Source organism: Pyrgilauda ruficollis, unplaced genomic scaffold (assembly GCF_017590135.1).
Source record: "Pyrgilauda ruficollis isolate IOZ18807 unplaced genomic scaffold, ASM1759013v1 scaffold75, whole genome shotgun sequence".
Lineage (NCBI taxonomy): Eukaryota > Metazoa > Chordata > Aves > Passeriformes > Passeridae > Pyrgilauda > Pyrgilauda ruficollis.
The window spans coordinates 2,829,120-2,848,594 of NW_024529377.1; the positions used below are offsets into that span (position 1 = coordinate 2,829,120).

The 19,475-nt window shown below is 37.4% G+C and overlaps 1 protein-coding gene across 2 annotated transcripts; it reads right to left on the reverse strand.

Annotated features, from left to right (window-relative positions):
* Positions 1–1,563: 1,563 nt before the first annotated feature.
* CAAP1 (caspase activity and apoptosis inhibitor 1) lies at positions 1,564–17,998 on the reverse strand. Of its 2 annotated transcripts, none has more exons than XM_041486319.1 (6): positions 17,831–17,998; positions 16,699–16,899; positions 15,088–15,172; positions 14,415–14,490; positions 6,722–6,795; positions 1,564–3,333 (listed from the first exon to the last, which is right to left on the reverse strand). In XM_041486319.1, the coding sequence occupies exons 1-6, from the start codon at positions 17,960–17,962 to the stop codon at positions 2,990–2,992; spliced, it is 912 nt and encodes a 303-aa protein (XP_041342253.1). In that variant the 5' UTR covers positions 17,963–17,998; the 3' UTR covers positions 1,564–2,989. The 2 variants fall into 2 exon arrangements, with proteins under 2 accessions (XP_041342253.1, XP_041342254.1); XM_041486320.1 differs by lacking the exon at positions 17,831–17,998 and adding an exon at positions 17,536–17,546.
* Between the last annotated feature and the right edge of the window lie 1,477 nt (positions 17,999–19,475).

A 19,475-nucleotide genomic window follows, 5' to 3' on the forward strand; every position in this document is an offset into this window, starting at 1 on the left:
AATCTGTAGTTATCAGTGATCAAAATTTCATTTACTACAATTAACAATTACACTAATTTCAAAGAGCAAAGAGCATATTTTATAACATAGCTTAAAATAAAGTCCTTTGGCAAAATACTTTTGAGAGCAAATACTGTATTGAAAAGTGTGTTACAAGGGGAACTAATTATTTTCTGTGGAAATATTTGTGATTTGTCTCTCAAAACTGGCATCTTTAATTCTATTTCTAATTCTCTATGAAATCACCATAACAGCAAAGCCTCCAAACAGAGATAAATACTTTTCACTCTGTGTGGTCATACCTTTTTATTAATCTAGTACACACACAATCAACCCTCCTCTTTTTCAAAAGATCTTTTTCATGCTGACCAACACCCAGTGTTTAATATCTGTTCCCAAAATGGTTGATCAAAACCCAGTAACACTACTTTAACGTTTCATAAATAATTCAGTATATTTTACATACAAATTGCCTCTTCTTCCAAATAAAATAATAAATTTATTTTTCAAGGAAAGATCACAGACATATTTAAAAGTGAAAAACAAAACAGCTGTAAAATAAATATTTTAAATACACTGGATTTTTTTATCTCTTCAGTGATACAAATCAATGCAAGAACACATGTAATTTAGCTGATCTGTTTTTAACCTAAGCAACAGTACCAAATCCTAAAAATGAATTAGCACTTGTGCAACCAATCACATTAAGTATCTCACATGATGTTTTTTCTTTTATTTTTTGTAAACAGCTTAATTGAATTTTCTTGGAATACTTCTCATCTTTTAATTTCGAATTTAATTAGGCTGTAATTACACATCTTCTGTCATATGCATAGTAAGCCTGTTTCATCTCTGTCATACTACATGTTAAAGTTAGCATTTGCAACTTCTTACTACAGAGCTTGAAATAATAAGCTTAAACAGTTCAACATGCTATAAAACAAACTTTTAAGGGTGACCTGGGAAACCAGTAGAAAAATAATAAATACCATATACTCCATAAAGTAGTCAGTAGAAGGCAATTGCATTCTAGTTTATCATTACTTCCACCAGTATTTTTGTGTTGCCAAACAACTGAAATGTGTTGTTTTGCAACATCAGTGATTAAACTTCATACATGTGGCTTCTTCTGGTGATGCAAGAAATGCCCTTGCAAGCAAGATTTGCAGTTCCACAGCAGGCAAGGTGAGGTGCTCAGGGCCTTAACGACCTAAGTACAGCAGCACTGAAGTGTATCTTTGAAATCTAAGACAGCTCCACCAGCCTATGACTTTGTAAAGATGGCACATCTAAGTTTTGCCAGCTGTCCTTCTCTGATTATTCTTTAGTTTCTCCAGACTCAAATAGAACACAAGTTCACCAAACACCTCAATGAAATTGACCAAAGACAACACCCACAGATTTTGAGACTTACTTTTTGAATTACGTGTATGTATTTTCACTTACAGCCTCCATTTGCTATAAAACAATAGAAAAAATGTAGATGATGTGGACAACACTAGAGTCAGGTGCACTTTACCCAATCACTGACATCACTCAGTAGAAGTACGCTGTATTTTTATCAGCTGTATTTAATGAAGGTTTTAGTTTATTATCAAATTTACACTACACTAATATTTTACAATAATGTTGGTTGTAGAGGAAATCAATCAGACTTAAGAAATATACAAGAAGCTTGCTAAAGAAAAGGGTTTAAAAGGAAACAGGAAAAAAAGAAAGGGAATAAAGAGAAGGAAGATAAAATGGAAGAATAAAAAGAAAATCATAAACCTTAAAAGAATTCAAGACATAATATCTGAATAGACAAAGTCTGCAGTAATATTACACAATAGTAGGGGAAATTACATCTGCTACTGTTGTAAAGAATGTAACCAGCTTTTTAAGTAACAACCAAGGAAAATCCATGAATAAAAATACATAATACATTATTTTACTTAAGGAAGAGTACAATTGTAAACTTCATACCTTTACAGAAAAAAAATTGATGTCTGCATGTGAAACAAACACACAAATATTTTAATATGCTTTGATTAGCAGCCAGCACTAGTTCTAAAAAAATTAAAAATAATTTTATTGTTGTAAGATATTATAGCATGACAATTCATTCTGGAATTCATTTTATTTATAAAGGAATACCTTGAAAGGGACAAAAACAGAATTTGTATTTTAAAAACTTATAAATAAATTAAATGCCTTTTCTAAAAAAACATACTGAAATTAGGTGGATTTTCCTACATTCAGGGGACATGAAATGACTACATCAGTTGAATGTTAAAAGCTCAAGATTGTCAACTGTTTGATTTGCTAAATATTAGGCCAAATATTCAAAACAAAAGTTAGGAAGAAACCAGTTAGGAAGAAACTCTGCTTTCCAGTTAGGAAGAAACTCTGCTTTCTTCAGTTATAATACAGAAGATAAGAGTGGAGAAAAGTGACAAAACTACATGCCAGTGTAATAAACTGCCCTGTCTCTTTCAGGCACTTTCTTAACTCTGAAAACAACATGTTCAACTGTTTATTTGAAAGGTAAAAATCCTTTCCTTTAGGAATTCAGATTTCAAGAAATTGAGTATGCTTTTACACAAAGCATCATATTCTAATGAGAATACCTACATTATGATGAGATGGGCCCCAAGAAGAATTAAGCAGTCTCAAATCTCTTCCTACCCTAACCATTCAATGATTCTAAATTTCTACAACAAACTTTCTGGAAGGCACCAGGTACCTGGCACAGCTCTGCATGTGGTGTGACTCCCTGAGGAGGTGACCCAAGCACAAGGACACCTCATCTCAGGGAAGACACCTCAACAACCACTGTTTGTGCATGTCATGGAAGCAGCACACTAAAGGCAACAAAACCACTGAACCACAGAGCAGGATACACAGTCCAAATGAGGAATGTCACACCCAACCCAAACATACTGTAGCACTGAAGAGAACAGACATCACCTTCTTCGAAACAAATAGTGAAAATGAAATCTGAACAGTCTCAGGGATGTTTCTTTCCATCACCAGCTTTCATCAGAGCCTTAATAGCTCTGGCTCTCATCTCGAGTTCCAGAAGCTCCAGCTGTTGTGCTGATGGCTGAACATCTTCTGATGGAGGAACAGCTAAGGTTGCTGCTTTAGGCTCCTTTGGGCTGGACTCTGCCAACCCCAGAATCTCATTCACACTCTTCTCAATGTCCTTCTGAAGGTCATCTATCTGGCCAGCTCCACTTCTTACAGTGCTCTCTTGCACATCTGGACCATCCTCTTCATTGCATGGCCCTTCTATGTCACTATCATAAGCATCTGCGTTTATGCTGAGGACATCACTATCTTCTCCCTTACCTGTAACACAAACATAACTATCACAGAGTTGCCTAACAGAACTGTTTTTACCTCAACTTACAAAATCACTTCTGCTTACAGTGTTACTCTGCAAATTAAAAGAGTTATTAATTGCGGCTGAAAGATGGAATGCATTTTTAGAAATATAATTAGAAGAGGAAGCTTAATAAAATAAAAGCAAAGCTCTAACAGAACCTAACTAACTGTTCTCTCAATTTGGCTACAGCAAGACTTGCTTTTGACACACTGGCCTCAGAAGTTCATACTCCTTTCAACAGCTTTTGAAAATATGGAAATTAAGAGCAGGATTGGTTCCAGCTTAAAATTAATAATGTGTAGTCAGATTATGATAAAGTTACTGATTACACAGACCTTATAATTATATCACTTCTTATTACTTTTGGTAATACCATTTTTACCACTTGCACAGAAAAACAAGGCTTTAGAAAAAAAGTTGTTCTTTTTTTTTTAAAACAATTTTTTTAAATTTTTAATTTTTTAATGCTTCATGGTAACTGTACGCACTTGGCAATAATACGTGAAAAGTGCCCAAAAACCTTAGGAAGATCTATTTTTCTCGGGGTTTACAACATTCCTCCCATGCTGAGGGTGTGGAAAAAAAAAATCAACACTGACTACTTTGAAAGCTATAAATGCCATTTCTCTACTTAAAAAAACAAAAGGAGGGAGGAAAAGAAGACCAAAACAGCTCAAAATTGTGTTATAAACAATAGTAATATTCTTAAACATTAGGGTTTTGTTGATTCAGCATTGACAATTTTTTTGTATTAAACACAATTCAGTTACTCATTCACAATCACTCTGTATCAGGCTGTGATTGTCACAGCATTTAAGTTCGGATTTAAGAATTCTGCACACTCACCCTGAGAATGCACTCACATACACTGCTAAGGTATGTAGCACCTCAAAAACTCCAAACAAAGCTAACAGGAAAGCAAATTCAGTTCATGAAAATACAGTTATATGTTAAGACATATAAAAGAAGTTTACAGATCACTTTTCACCTTTTTTTCTAAGCAAGATCAATCACAATTTTGAAATAATAAAATCTGAAAGCCTAAAAAATAAACAAGGCTACAAAAAATTTTCCTCACAGCAGTAGGTACAAAAACTACTCATGAGATGAACGTACAAGGGTCTTCTTTGATCCTAAATAGTCTTGGCCTGTTCCTACTGTGACAGTAACTTCAAGATTAATATTTCAGTTTCATATGCAGTTTCCCCTTTTTCCTATACCATTTAGTCATCTTTGAACAGTATTTTTTACCTTTACCTTGCAAGCCACAATGTATGTGAAAGATCAGAATGGGAAACAACAGGATTAAGAAACAGTAATTTTTCTTTCTTCACAGTATCAGTCAATGTTTACCTAACATGCTGGTCAACCAAGCAGCATTCCTATGGATCAAAAAATCAGCTGCATTACTGGATCACAGTTCAAAGCCTGAAACTTAACATATGAGCCTGATCATCCTAATTTACTGCCAAAGTTAAACTGACCTCTACTGAGTCTGGCTGGGATGGAGTTAATTTTCTTCACAGCAGAGTGCATGATACTGATTCTGGATTTGTTTCTGAAGCATGTTGATAACACACCGGTTTGGCTACTGCTGAAGAGTGCTTGAACAGCCTCAGGGCTTTCTCTGTTTCTCACTCTGACCCCACAGAGAGTAAATTGGAAGGCTGGGAGGGATGCAGAGCCAGGACAGCTGAGCCAAACTGACCTAAGGGATATATTCCACCATACGACACTGGCATCTGCCTTCCCAAGTAACTGTCATGCATGCTGAGTTTCTGCTTTCCAGGAAGTGGCTAAATATCTGGCTGCCAGTGGGAGCTTGTAACTAAGTTTCTTATTTTTGCTTTGTTTCAATGTACAGCTCTTGCTTCACTTATTGAAGAGTCTTTATATTGGCTCATAAGTTGTCCTCATTTTGTTTTGCTGACTGTCACCTTCATCCCACTGAGGGACAAGTGATTGAAGGGTTGGTATGTGGCTACTGCTGGCTGGGATCAGCCCACCATAGGACTCTTTTGGAGTCAATTGATCACATTAAAAAGGAACAAAATATTAGGTCATTCATGTCTGTCCCAGACTTAGTAAGGATGAGAAGCTGGGCAGAACAACCTTGGGTTCTACTTAGAAACTGGAGCCTCCAAAACTGTGGAATTCAGTGTTCATTCAGGCTTTTTGGCCTACAGATGTTTAATGAGCTAACAGCCTTTATTTCCCTCTTTTGCACCTGTGTTTTTACAGTAATAAGGATCATGGCTGGCATTTCTCATTAACATTTTCATTTTGGTAACTTTTTCCTTCATCTACAGTTGCAAAATTCATTTTAGCACATTTAATTCCATTTTTAAATTTTAATTTTATCCATTTTTGCTTATTTTCTCATTCTCTCTTCTTCATCCCACAGCTTCTCAGGCTGCGGAAGGAGAATGACTGGAGTTTCATTTTCTAATCTATACAATATTCCCAAAAGTTCTTAAAAGCTAACATCTTGAGTGAAGCCACTACTATAACCTAAAGCAATCATGATGCTCTGGTTGATTAAGTCATAAAAAACCAACAATTATATCACTTGCAGTAACCATCAATTCCCTTTGATAACAAAGAAGCAGAAGAAATCTGCAGGATATCTGTCAATTCTAAGATTCCTCCAACCGTACAACAAGCAACATTTAAAGGATTATTCAGAGTCATAGCAACTCAAACCTAAAAGTTTTGGTGCTCTTATTATGTATGACTCTTTCCTTTCGTATTTAACTCTTCTCACTAACTAATTCAGACAAGAAATGTTTCAAAAGTCATTGCAAGAGACATCTTTTAGACAACATTCTGAATTGCAGAATAGTAGTTGCAAGAAGCAAATAAAGTTACATCTTTGCAGAAAAGAAATGTAGCTTAGAAGAATTTGCAACATTCTTTGACTGGAAAAGCTATTTCTGATCTTTCTGCTTAGAGCCAGTCAAAATGAAAATAAACTGACTGAGACAGAAACACCTATAGTTCTAGTGCTCCATGCACAAACTAATACTGGCAATTGTTATATGTGCTGATTTAATGACTGGAATAAAACAAATACTACTGCAGACTAAAAATACTGTTTTCTTGTGTAGAAAGTACAAATGTGCACCAATAATTTACGAACATTTGCATTTTCTATCCTACAAATCACTGTAGTACTTGAATGTCTCACAAGCTGTGTTTTTGCATTTAAGAAGAGAAAGTACACAAAACAGAATACTCTCTCTCAATGTATGTTCATTCTCTCTTCACAACAGTGCTGTCACTGGCCAACAACAGAAATCAGTCACTGTCCAACACTGAGAACACAAAATTTCAGCTTTCTCTACTACATACCTTGTTTTGATTCCTGACCTTCCAGCTTGCTGTCTTCTCTCAGAGAAGAAGTTGAGTCTATACTGTTGTCCTGTCTGGAAACAATTAAGACCACATTTTAATCACCATAATTCAAAATTTAACAGAACATTTTTTAAAAACTAAAAAAATTATCAGGTTATTGGCCAATAAGCCAGCTACAGTAGGAATAAGGGCACAAGGAATACAGAGAGCTAATGTGAGCACTTGAAAATAAACTTTTTTTGTTTTGCCTTGTGATACACAAGGATAAAGTAATTACTTCCACTGCATCCTTGCCTTTTAGAGTAACAATCCTTAATGGCTATAACTGAGGAACCACAGCAGAGCAGTTATAAAGGAAAAGCTCCTCATATTAGGAGCTTTTCTGTAAAACTCAAAATAAATTGTCACATAATTAAATAGTTTGGGAAAACCATAACTTCTGCTGTACTCAAATACTATTTACTGTCTTATTTTGAAAGACAGTAAAAAATTATTTTCATGAAATTATGATCACACCATCACCAACCTCTTCTAAACCAGAATATTGTTTCACAAAGGGATATCTTTTAAAATGAAACTGTTTACAACTCAGCTATTACAGTGTATTCAGTACTCGCATTTCTCTATTTCTCCTACTTAAAGACTTCTACCCTTGATGTAGGGTTTCAACTCTTTGCACAAGTGTGAGGAAGGTGAAAGGTTCATGTCAGTGAAAGGTTAATGTCCTTCATGCACTTCACACATACTAGTTACAAAAACTGTGGAAATAAGGTAAAACATACAGGAAGGCCACAGGTGGAACAATCCAGAATCACAGGAAGAGTTCAGTTGCCACATCCAGTGAGCATTTTGACAACAGAACTGCCAAATTTCTAAACGAAATGTTAATGTGTCATTGGCTTCACCTGTTTTAATATGGAATCAATGCAGCTCTCCTGGCCACAGGAACTTAACAACACTATTAAAAGGAAGCAGTATTCTGGTGTCACAGATGTAAATATAATGACTAACAACTTGTTTTTCAGTAAGGGTCTTTAGGGCTTTCCTGAAAGTGAACACATATCTTATTTTCCTCATGTTCTACAAGTTGGGTTTTTTCCTATGTGCCCGATGGTTTTATCAGGAGGAGGAACACCATAATATTTCTAGAAATTGTGGTCTGAGATGAGAGGCAGTTATTTTCACTTCTATTTCCTTTTCTGAAGTCACAAAGGCTACATCAACAGACTCTCGTTTTTTTCTCCCACTTTTTTTAAGCCATTGGAACATAAATGTGTAAAGTATCATGCAATAACTCATTAAGGACAATGTACAGGTCAATACATTTGCCTAACAAAGCTCTGGACATGAACACCAGTCTGTTCTGCCAATTTACTGAGCCACATGGCTACACTAACTCCTTTTCCAAACGAGATGAGAATAATCTAAATACGCCCACACCTGTGTGCCAGCAACTGCAAAGAGGACCAGAGGTCAGAAGAGCCTACAGGACTGTGCTGCCAGAAATCACATCGAATGAAAAACGTACACCTTCTCCAGGATTTTCAGTGTCAAGCAGCTTTAAGTAGTTGCTTGTAATTCACCAGCAAACCTCAACTAGTCTAGACAACAAGCAGGATGCAAGGTATCAAACAGACTGTAAAATCAGAGGTGAAATTCCAAAAAATAGACTACGTTCTGCAAACAAGCAAATTGAGGGATGATAACAGAGCATTAGATACCCCAGAGATGAACAGCATCAGCTACTGGGGACAATCACAGGCCTATGCCTGCCATCAGAGGCGCCTCCATGCACAAGGAGGTCTGAGCAACAACAGCAACAAGGATACAAACCTTGTGGGCTTCTGTGGCAACAGCCAGGGAGAGACCAGCTTCACTGGATTTCAGACCAGCTACTGGTCAGCAGATGTGGATGGAACAACACTTTTTTTTTTTAAAGCAACTCTTAAGAATTTGTTATATTTAGTTACTTAACTCTTGACCAAAATTAGGTTGTGATATACCCTGATCATCACTAAGAGCAGAAGCAGCTTTGGCTGCCCCTGTCCCATCCTCTTTCACACACATACTTCACCATTTTAAACTCAGTAGTCATGTTTGCACTGGACAGCAAAGTGCCACTTGAAAAAGCCTGATCTTGCACCAGCAGTATTCAGAGAGCAGATTTCACAACTCTGGTATCACTTGATGTCTGATGAGGAATTGTAATCATCTCCTTGAGAGAAAACAAAGTGACCACTATAGTTCAAACACTGGCCATGAAATTATCCACAACCATTTTAACAGTTGTGTAAATAGAAATTACCAACTTCAAAAAAAAAATCACACATTGAAACTTGTAAAGTTTCTTCCTGATGCCTTGACTTTAACAATAATTACAGCAAACCCATATTCCTTTAGAGACTACCTACTGTCAGCAAAAGAATTTTTAGGACAGGGAAGTACTTTTACAGCATATTTTACTCTCTCAGAATTGACTGGATTGGACTGCATCGTTGGTGAACCTTCTTGACTTTGCTTCGTAGCCAAGCATTTTGCACCATCTACTGGCCCAACAAATGCATTTTAAGTTCATTGTTCAGTTTGGCTTTGAACTTGTTAGCCTATCTGTTTGCTAGTGAAAAACATTATCTTAATTATCTGTACTGTGGTATACATTTAAGAAAGGGTGGTCTTCCAACAATGGGAGCAGAAGATATGTTATTCTAAAATTAAGGGACCTTATACACATTTAATACTCTCTTTTTTCATGCTATGCTGGTAAGTGACAATAGTAATTTAGAGTGTCTCCCTTTTGCCAGCCTTTATATTTCTCCCTCAAGATGACAGTTAAGTTCAAAGTTAATCTTCTAACAATAAACTCAGCATTTTTTATTTATTATTTTAAACAGAACATTTTCACAATATGATCTTTGCAGCAGAAAGAAGCTAACTACAGGTACAATTTGCTGACAACAAATGTTGTAAATTCATATTTACCATTTTTTATTAGAGCATGCATTTCACATCGGCACGCACCTCACTAGTATAATCCCTAACTGGGCTCACACAAATGGTTTCTGTACACAATTTGCTACAGGAATTTGTACAGCTCTCAAAGCATCCGGGTTTGAAGGTGATTTGATACCCAGCTCCAGGAGATTATGCAAAGTGGGGTAAAAACACAGCAAGGGTTAGGAAAAGGAGTACTGGCAGAGGAGCAGATGACTACGGATTGAGACAGTAGCTCTCCAATACTGGTGGCAGAGATACCATGTTTCAGTGGTCACTGGGGTTGGAGACCAGAAGGAAAAGTATCATTCACCTAAATCTCCAGTGAGACTTGAGATAGGGACCTCTTATTTTTGACATTATATACCTTCCTGAATTAAAATTTGCCTTTGCACTTAGTTCCAGGCTGAAAAAACATTTCCAGAAGTCCCAAGGCCTTGAAAGATTCCTGCAAATTTTCTTTCCAAGGATAGTTTTCAATGACAAATGAGAACCAAAATAATTAACAAGCATTAAGTACCAAGTTAAAAAAACAAAAGGGAAAAAAAGTTCTTACAAAGTCGTGCTTCTCAAGAAAGGTATCTCAAAAGACAAGTGTTAATCAAATAGTTTAAGAGCTATGCAAAGTCCATCAGTCCTGTTACAGGTGATGTTTAAGGACACCACAAGAACAGAAGGCAGTGAAGCCAATTAGCCAAATGCTGATGTAGCTGTTCAGTGACTCATGTAGCCGGTTGTTACAGTGATTCCAAATGCTGAAATAACCAAATTGTCTTACAGGGCTAATTATCAGATGGTAATTGCATGCTTGTGAACAGCCCAGCAGCCAGGAGCACAACACATTATAACAAGACAAAACTTTATACTGCTAACCTTTCCAAAATAAAACAAGCAAAAACTGCACTTTTGACTGCGAAGCAGTAAAATGCCTATAAATTCTTGAAACAGCAAATATTAAACTGTAAATTTTCACTCAAAAAATAAGCCCAATGTGATTTTGAAGGCCAAAGATTATTTACTCAGACACATATGAACATTGATCATTATAATGACATTAGAATGCTTGTTCTTTTAATAATGTTTTATTACTACACCATGTAACTTACTTTCACTTGTTCTGCTGGAGGATATTTGAAGAGTCAATTCAGGTAAAAGAAAAGAACTAGCTCAAAAGCATGCTAACACTTCTTGAATAAGATGAAAAATACCTGCTTGGTTTTTGAAAGACATTATCTGGCCCCTGGCAATTAAATCTCTGATGTTTAGTTAGAAACTTCAATACAGTAATTCTCTTGGTTTAACAGTATTCCATTGCAGACAGTAACACAAAAATGGCAATAAAAATCTGAGAATTGCATATTCAAAAACCTATACAGAGTTCACAAATAACAAAATTTTTCTATTGCAACAGCATTTTCCTGTTACTGGCAAATATAATCCCTGCTTCTTCAGTTCTTCTGCACGTTTGCTGCAGGATTTCTAATGCTTCACACAGAATAAGCTGGTAATAAAATAAAATAGCAATTGTTTTACATGCTAATGTAAGCATGTGAAGCTTTTACATAGTTGAAATTCAGGAAATGCCTCAGGACTTCCACTTCCAGTAACAGAATTAGGATATGTGCAAAAACCAAAAAAGGAGGATTCCATTTACTATTAGACGCAATACCATCTAAAAGCTTCACATAAAGATCTGAATTTTGCAAACTTCCTGTACCTGGAGAAACTTCCTTCAATCCCTGCTACTTTTAGCTGGTAGAGACAGGAAACAGCTCTTTAGAGATTTTAGAGTCATTTGCTTATTTCATTTGAAATTTCTCTAGATGTATTGATTCAAGCTTTCTGGATTTCAGTTGATATATGCAGATGGCTAAAGGTTATGTTTGTTGAATTTATTTTTTTCAAAGGACAATAATGAGAGAAACAAAGGGATGTTTCCAATCAGTTAAAACACTTTGATTAGGGTACAACTTGTTACTCACTTTTTCCCTTTCCACATTCACATTTCCATGAAAAAATTAATACAAGTCAGATTTAAAACACATAAGTTACAATAGAATGCAGGAAAAAGAAGTAATTTATATGAAAGCCACAAGCAATTAAGATAATCTAGGAAGAACTAAGAGCAATTATATAAATAGAGAAACTGCCTTTTTTTATGAAAAGTCTTTTCTATTCCCAGGGCAAACAAATTTACCTACTTAAATCCAGATTAGAATTATAATTAATAATTACAAACAATGCTTGCTTGTCTTAGCAAGGCAGTTTTCACTATTTTTTCACATTTGCACCTCAAGCCTCTCTGGTGGCTAACTTGTTGCTGAAACACAGTTTCCTGAAGTTTTGAAAACTTGCATTTATAATAATTTACACACAGGTTATAAAGAAGCTGACCCAAGGCCCAAAGATTAGACTACTTAGCAAAAAGTGCTTGTGACTGTTTACAGTTGTAAAAGTATCATATTGGTCTACTTACTGAGCACTGGACTTCAAGATTAACATAAAACCTTAACTCTCCTCATCTTCTCCTATCCCTTTATTTTTCTATCATCCACACAGCTTTTCTGTTTTGTTTTCTTTCTGTTAACGCTAGCACACAGCCAAACTGTGGAGCCAAGGTTCTCAGATAGCACCCACTGATGCAGAATGCTATTTTTAAAAGAGAGAAGAAAATCCCCAATTCCCAAAACTTGCCTGCCCAGTTTGGAGCAGTCTGAAACCCTGAACTATCAGGATACAGATACAAGAACAAGGAGCACCTCAACCACTGTTTGTCAAAGGAAGTAATTTGCTCTACAACTATGAACAACATCTCTCAGTTTCTTTTACCTTTTTTGAACACAATTTCTTCTTGATTTACTGTCAGTTACTGCAACCTTCCTAACTAGCATGGGAAAATAGGTTGTCTTCAGATATCCACTAGCTAAAAATTGTAAATTCTGATTTTTCTTATTTTGTAGTTTTATTCAATAATTTCCTCTCGTTAGACTTTTACCAGCTCAAATTATTTCCATATAAGAAAGAATTTACACAATCTACTGTATCAAAGTCACAAATACATGTCTCAGCAGTAGCTCTGAAACATCTTGCAGACACAGAACAATCTTACTGAAATCCAGCAGCACTACTCCTGCCATACATCTTGGAGATAAAGAACATTAAACGTATTTTGCAATAGTAAATAGCTTATGAGTCAGGCCTTAAACAAAAACCCCAAACAACACAATTTCTCAGGGAATCAAAAAACTTGGGTATTTTTTATGGCTTATTTAGCCAGAAAGTCTGTCTTCTCATTCTATTTAGAAGTTCACTGGCAAATTATCAATCACTTAACAGAGACTACTCCACATAAAGAGAACACTACACTACATCAAGAGACCCAATATTTAGTATATTTTGTAGTTTTTAAATTTTTCTATCTGCTTTTCTAAACAGCCAGCAGAGGGCAATGTCCAAAATAAGAAAACCAGTTTTTAAAGCAGACTAATGATGACCCCATTCACACTGGCAACAAATAGCACAGCAGGATACATAAACAATGGGCTCCAAATGGAACCTCAGAAGAAACAGTGTCAAAGGGTATTAAAACTGTATCACAAGGAAAAGAATGAAACATGACTTTGTATTCACTCAATTTTCTAGTATATTTGTATGATCAGAAGTCATCAAAGAAAATTATGTAATAACTTCATAGCTTGTTTTGAATCAAAGACCAGGTCTCTGCTAAAGAAAAATACTGACCAGAATGTGAAAGTTGAATTAGTGTTACTACCTTTCCCATCCATTTGTTCTTATTTAGGAGGTTTAGATAAACTAACCAAACCAGTTGCTAGGAGGTTACTTTAATCTGCCCATCTCTACTGTATTGTCTTGTGCTGTCTCAGAGGTTTATTATGTGTGTCCTGAATTTGTGGACCAGCTGTAACCAGGTCAGTATTGAAAACATAAAAGCTTATTAGTCTTCTAGAAACAAGTTAGCCTCATTAAATTTGATATATTGTGCATGATAACAAGTAACTTTCTTATTCCCTTCACTACTTCCATAGAAACTATCAAACAGGTGAACGCCTGACAAAGAAATGGTCTTTAAAAAACAGAGAAGCTTTCAAAGAAAAGGTTACAAGTGCAGTCTTTTACAAAACTGCCAGAAGCCAAGATAAGAGCAAGAAACCAGGAGCCTCTGTTCTTGAAACTCTGCACTCTGTAGCACTCCTTCTATAGAGTGCATTGAACAGGTGTCAGTGCTGCTTCAACTGGAGCAGAAATGAAAGACCAGAATGAAAAGCTGAAAGAGAAGGGATAAATCTCAGCTGAACTGAAAGCACACTTAAACAATTCACTGACCTAAGTGGGAGGGGTTTACTGCTTTAGCTCACACAAAGACAGTTAAACTAAATCACACCACTTCTGTTGCAGGGCACAAGTATGAAAGTTTAATTACCACAACTCAGCTGATAGGTGGTATGCCACTATGAACCCAGTTACGTGCTCAAGACACACTTAATGTCACAAAGTGACAAAGTCATGTCTGTAAGTTTAGGGCTTGCTAGTAGTCACAGTTCATTGTCATTCAACTAGAGTAATTAATTAGGCATATAGCAACTGGGTCTTTCAATTATATATTTGATCATTTATCATGAAAATCTCTGAATTGTTCAGTCTCCTTAAATTAAGTTTAAGTGTTTTGTCTTTTACTCACTGACTGACTGAATCACCTCCAGTCTTGTCTCCTCCATCTGCCTCCTCGTCAGTATCAGAATCAGCTCCAATCTTGCCTAGATATACACAGTTTCGGACATGAAAATTTAGGAAAGTGATATAATTAATACTACATACTTAGGTTTAGTCTTAATTATTAACTCTATTGCAATCAGAAGAAGAGGATTTTTCCCAGTTAAAGCAGAAGTTCTAAAATTAGACTTAGTCAAAACCAAAACCATTATTTGTGAGTCTTCTGTTAGCTACACATACATTTACACTGGATTACAAAAAATCTGATTAGCTATTCTGATTAGTACAATACTATGGGTGGTAAAAATACAGAATTAACAGCAAGAGACTCTGGAGCACTCAGACTCAAAGAGTTTTTCTTCACTGACAAGACAGCAATATGTTTACAAATAAATTCTATATTCCTTAAATATCGAGTGCAAGGTTAATAAAGCCGTGAAAAGCTGGAATGTCATATCCTTAACCAAAGTACATGAACTGTGTGTCTTGATGGAACTGAGTGATTATGTACACACTAATATATACTTACTAGTGTGTGCCTGTATATATACATATATATTTAAGTAGCTAAAAAGAGTGCAAATCCAGTTGAGGCAGACTATTCTCTGGTGTACAGTGGATTCTTAAAGTTTCATTCATACCTTCAAGTATCTTCAACAGTTTTTTTTCAGATAACAGCTCCAACTGCTCCATGCAAAGTCTTTTGATTTCGTCCATGGAACAGTTCTAAGAAGACAGATAAGACAAACCACAAGCTACTAAAAATTTCTGAGAAGAAAGTAATTAAAGATGAAATGCCTAACTGTAATGAAGAATTAACTTGGTTTAAAGCCTCTCCCGTATTCTGATCTGCATTGATGCAACTGCTGTAGAAAACCAGGTGTTTCACTTATGACAAAAAATAGCCTATGTGTGGGTTTCATCTGAAAAATTAAGTAATACACTATCAGTTACCTGACCTATGGCTTGGAGTCTTTACTGCAACACTGAGCACCAGAAACACCAGACCGTATGTGTGAAGCATGGAACAGCAAACAACTGCAGACCTGGTTATTCCTAGTTTTCCACCACTAGGGGGAAGCTGGGTTATGTAATAATCTTATGTAAAGATCAGAGGCAACTGTTGAATCCAAGTCCACAAACTGGAGAAAATAATGCTATTGACAACATACTAAGAGAAGCATATCACAACACAGGAAATAAAGAAAGTATGTAAATTGTGATTCATTTCTCATACTCAGTACATACCATACATTGCCACAGATTTTATCGGTATTCCAGTTACTTTCACATCTCACACCTCTTGGTGACATTTGGGAATTTCACATTTTCAAATAAGCAATGATACCACATACAAGTACCAAAATTAGGACCTGCTAAACAGGTTGTACCATTCATAACAGTCATATTGTAAGTTTGGTTCTACACTATGAAGCAATTTCCCTACAAACTCAGTAATGTCTTTCCTTCCAGCTTCTCAGCCTCTTTTTCTTCTGCCAGAGATGAGAAATGGACGAGTCTGTGTGCAATTTGCCATGTGTTTAAAATGAAGAAGTCCTGTCTCACTTATATTAATAATACAACTCATTAAGATAAAAATTTTAGACAAAAAATTTTCAATTACTAACAAACATTACACAGATAACATTTCACTTGCAGCCTCTTCTTCTGCACAGGCTGCTAGCCTAATTTATTTTATTATGTCCTATTGTTCACAACACTCAAAAAGCATGTGCTCTAAGCCAGTAAAACTCCAGCTTTAGTCCACAGGAGTTACAGCTTCAGAAGCCGTTTATGAAGAATGGGCTTTATTTTCTTATCTCAGACATTGTTTTAATACCATGCAAGAAAATCAGTTGCCACAAGTAGAAATCAGTATTTTATTTACAATTCAGCATATTAATTAGTGAACAACACTACTGTAATTACTCCTCATAACCACGAAAATCCTTTTGCATTTAACTAACCAGTACAGAGGGACAGTCTAAAGCTAAACCTGAAGTTTAGAAACGGCTGAGCAATAGCAAAAGGAGTAACCTGGAATAACAACAGCAAATCTTCCAGACACATAACTGGGAGACTACTTAAGAAAGATACTTGAAAGATACTTGACTTCAGAGAAACTTCTTTAGTTGAGAAATATACAGGCAGCTTTTGAAACTAAACGCACTAGCCTTAAGAAGTAAGTATTCTTTGTTACACAAGCACTCAAGATCATGGTAATTATATAAACGGTAAGTGTATTTCAGTACCTTTAAAGTATCAGGCAGCATCTTCTGGAGTTTCTTCTCCCCTATGACACAGAAACACTGTTGAAGCATTTCCTTTTTGTCCCCAATGTAGAAACTGACAGGTTTCAGTGACACAGTGAGATCTAATCCTCCTTCTTCTATGTCACTGGGTTGTTCAGCTTCTTCCACTTTTTCTCCAGAGAGTACATTGCATTTTGTTTCCTAAAATCAAGGAAGGCACATTTTCTAGTGAATTAGAGAAGACAAAAAATTACAGCTTCACCTAATTTTCCCTTCATAAATGCAAAGTACATCTTAATGTGGACTTCTCAAGTTCCAGTGTTTCATATTGCAAGGTAACTGCATTACAGAGGTTACATATTTTATTGCTGAAAACATTTTTGCACTTGGAAAATTTTTTAAAGCTTCAGGAAGTGAAAAGTACTCCTAAATATTAACTGGGAAATATTATCTGCAAATACTTAGCTGGTGCTTACACATGAAAGCATGCTTTAACGCAGAAGAAATCCATCTGATTAGCTGAGCAATTAAATCATAAAGCTCATAATTTACAGCTAGCCTGCTAAGACAGAAATTTGCATACAATCCCCTGTGTGGCAGAGTCTTCACAGAATTAAAATGGGCTTCGTATTAGAAAATACATCCTCCATACACCAGCGGAGGACCTCTAGAATAGAAAAAACTAATTAAAACGAACAAACAAAAACAAAACACAAACTAACAAAAAAACAAAACCAAACCACTAGCCATAAACATATTTTGTCAGCCTCTGAGTTCACTTAGGCGTGCATGTCACAACACTTTTTTGCACACCAACACATTCTTGAGAAGACTCACAATGCCACAAGTATGAGCTACCCGAGCTTGTACGCTACTCCTCTTACACCTGGAAAACACAGACCCGGGTTCTCGGGATGCGCGCCAGGGCTCGGCCGGCCCCGCTGATGCCTGCGCTGCCCAGCTTCGCGCCGCCCCCCGGAGCCGCACACCGACCAGCGCGATGCCCCTCAGCCAGCCGGCCCACGGCAGGGACCGCGGCCGGCCCCTGCCGCCGGGACGCGGCACCGGGACGCGCCCGGGAAGGCAGAGGCGGCACGGCACCGGCCAGACCCCGAGACTCCGCCCGCGCTACCTCCAGGGCACCGTGGCTGGACTCGGTGCTGCGCCGCTTCCTGTCGCTGCCGTCCGGCCCCGGGGCTCCCTCCGGGCAGCAGGAACGCGAGCGGCGCCGCTTCTTCTCCTTGGAAGACTTCCTGCCCGGCATGGCCACGCCGCGCGCACCCCGCGCGCCGCCACACGAGCGCCGCTTCCGGCGGGACTGGCGGGCAGCGCCCCCTGCCGGCCCCGCGCTGCGGCCTCCGGCGGGGCCGCGCCCGAGATGGATGGGCTGGGAGTGTACGGGAATGGCCTGGGACAGCGAGGCCGGAGTAAAACTGCAGCCACTGTGGGCACGCCGCCTGTTTACACAAATATCGGTGATCTAGGGCCTAGAAAACACATCTTATGAGGAGCTAGGATTGTTTAGTCCCCAGAAGAGGAGGCTCAGGGCTGCCCCCACTGCTCTGTAAAACTCCCTGAAAGGCAGGTGTAGTGAGGTGGGGCTCAGTCTCTCCTGCCGTGCCTGCAGTGAGAGGACAAAAGGAAATCGACTTAATCTGAGACATGGGAGATTAGATAGAGATATCAGGTTAGATATTAGGAAAAAAAAAATAAATCACTGTCAGAGTGGTTAGGCATTGGAATACATGTCCCTGAGGGTGGAGTCAACATCCCTGGAGGTGTTCAAGACATGTTGGGATCTGAGGCTTGGTGGTATGCTTTAATGGTTCAATGGTTACAGTGATAATGCTGGGCGGATGATAGATTTGATGATTACTTAAAGTTCTTTTCCAACACTGATGATTCTATGATGATTCCACCGTTCTATCCTCTGTAACTACTGTTTAATTTTGATCATTCCCCTGACTTTCAACCTGTTTCAATGCTGCAAGGACCTGCAAACTCCTACCTTGGCAGATGTTTGGCATTCCCAATAACTTTGGAACAATAGCTTGTTCCATGATACTTAATGAGTACTGGGGAAATTTTTTCATGGAATGCAGACAATTAGGAATTGCAGCAGACAAGCCTGTTTAAGGCAGGTGGCTGCTTTAAGCATTCACTAAGACACTGATCAGCTTTCCGCCATCAACAAGATTAGTTACAGAGGGAACTCAGTCTATTATCCTAAAAAGGTTAGTCAAAATTAAAGACTAGGGTAGACAAATGTCCATAATTATGCAGAGGGTATTTGTATTAAAAATCTCCTTTACTGTGCAAAGATATGCAATATTTTTCTTCTTTATTTAACACAATGGATTTTCTTCTTTGTCTGCTTTCTTTCCCAGATTCAAACATGTTACCATCCAGTTTGTACATATTGGGTTGGATCTTCAAATGGGAGGTACTGGCCCATTTAGGCAGAGGTCTGCTGAATGCAAGCTCTACAAAACCAGTGGAATCAAAACTGCTGTGGGCAGATGATACATATTTGCATGGGCTGACACTGTTTTCAAAAGGGTTAGAATTTACTAAGTACCATCAATCTACTAAGTACCATTTTTCAGCAAGCGTGAATCCCTGCAGAGGCAGATAGTACCAGAGTTAATCCTGATTAGTCTGTTGTTAAGATTACCTGGATTGTGGGAATAGATGTTCATATTTATCATCAGCAAATAACAGCTTGAGCATACTCTGAAGGTGGCAGAGATAATGTAGAAACACTGAAGAGGGGTCTA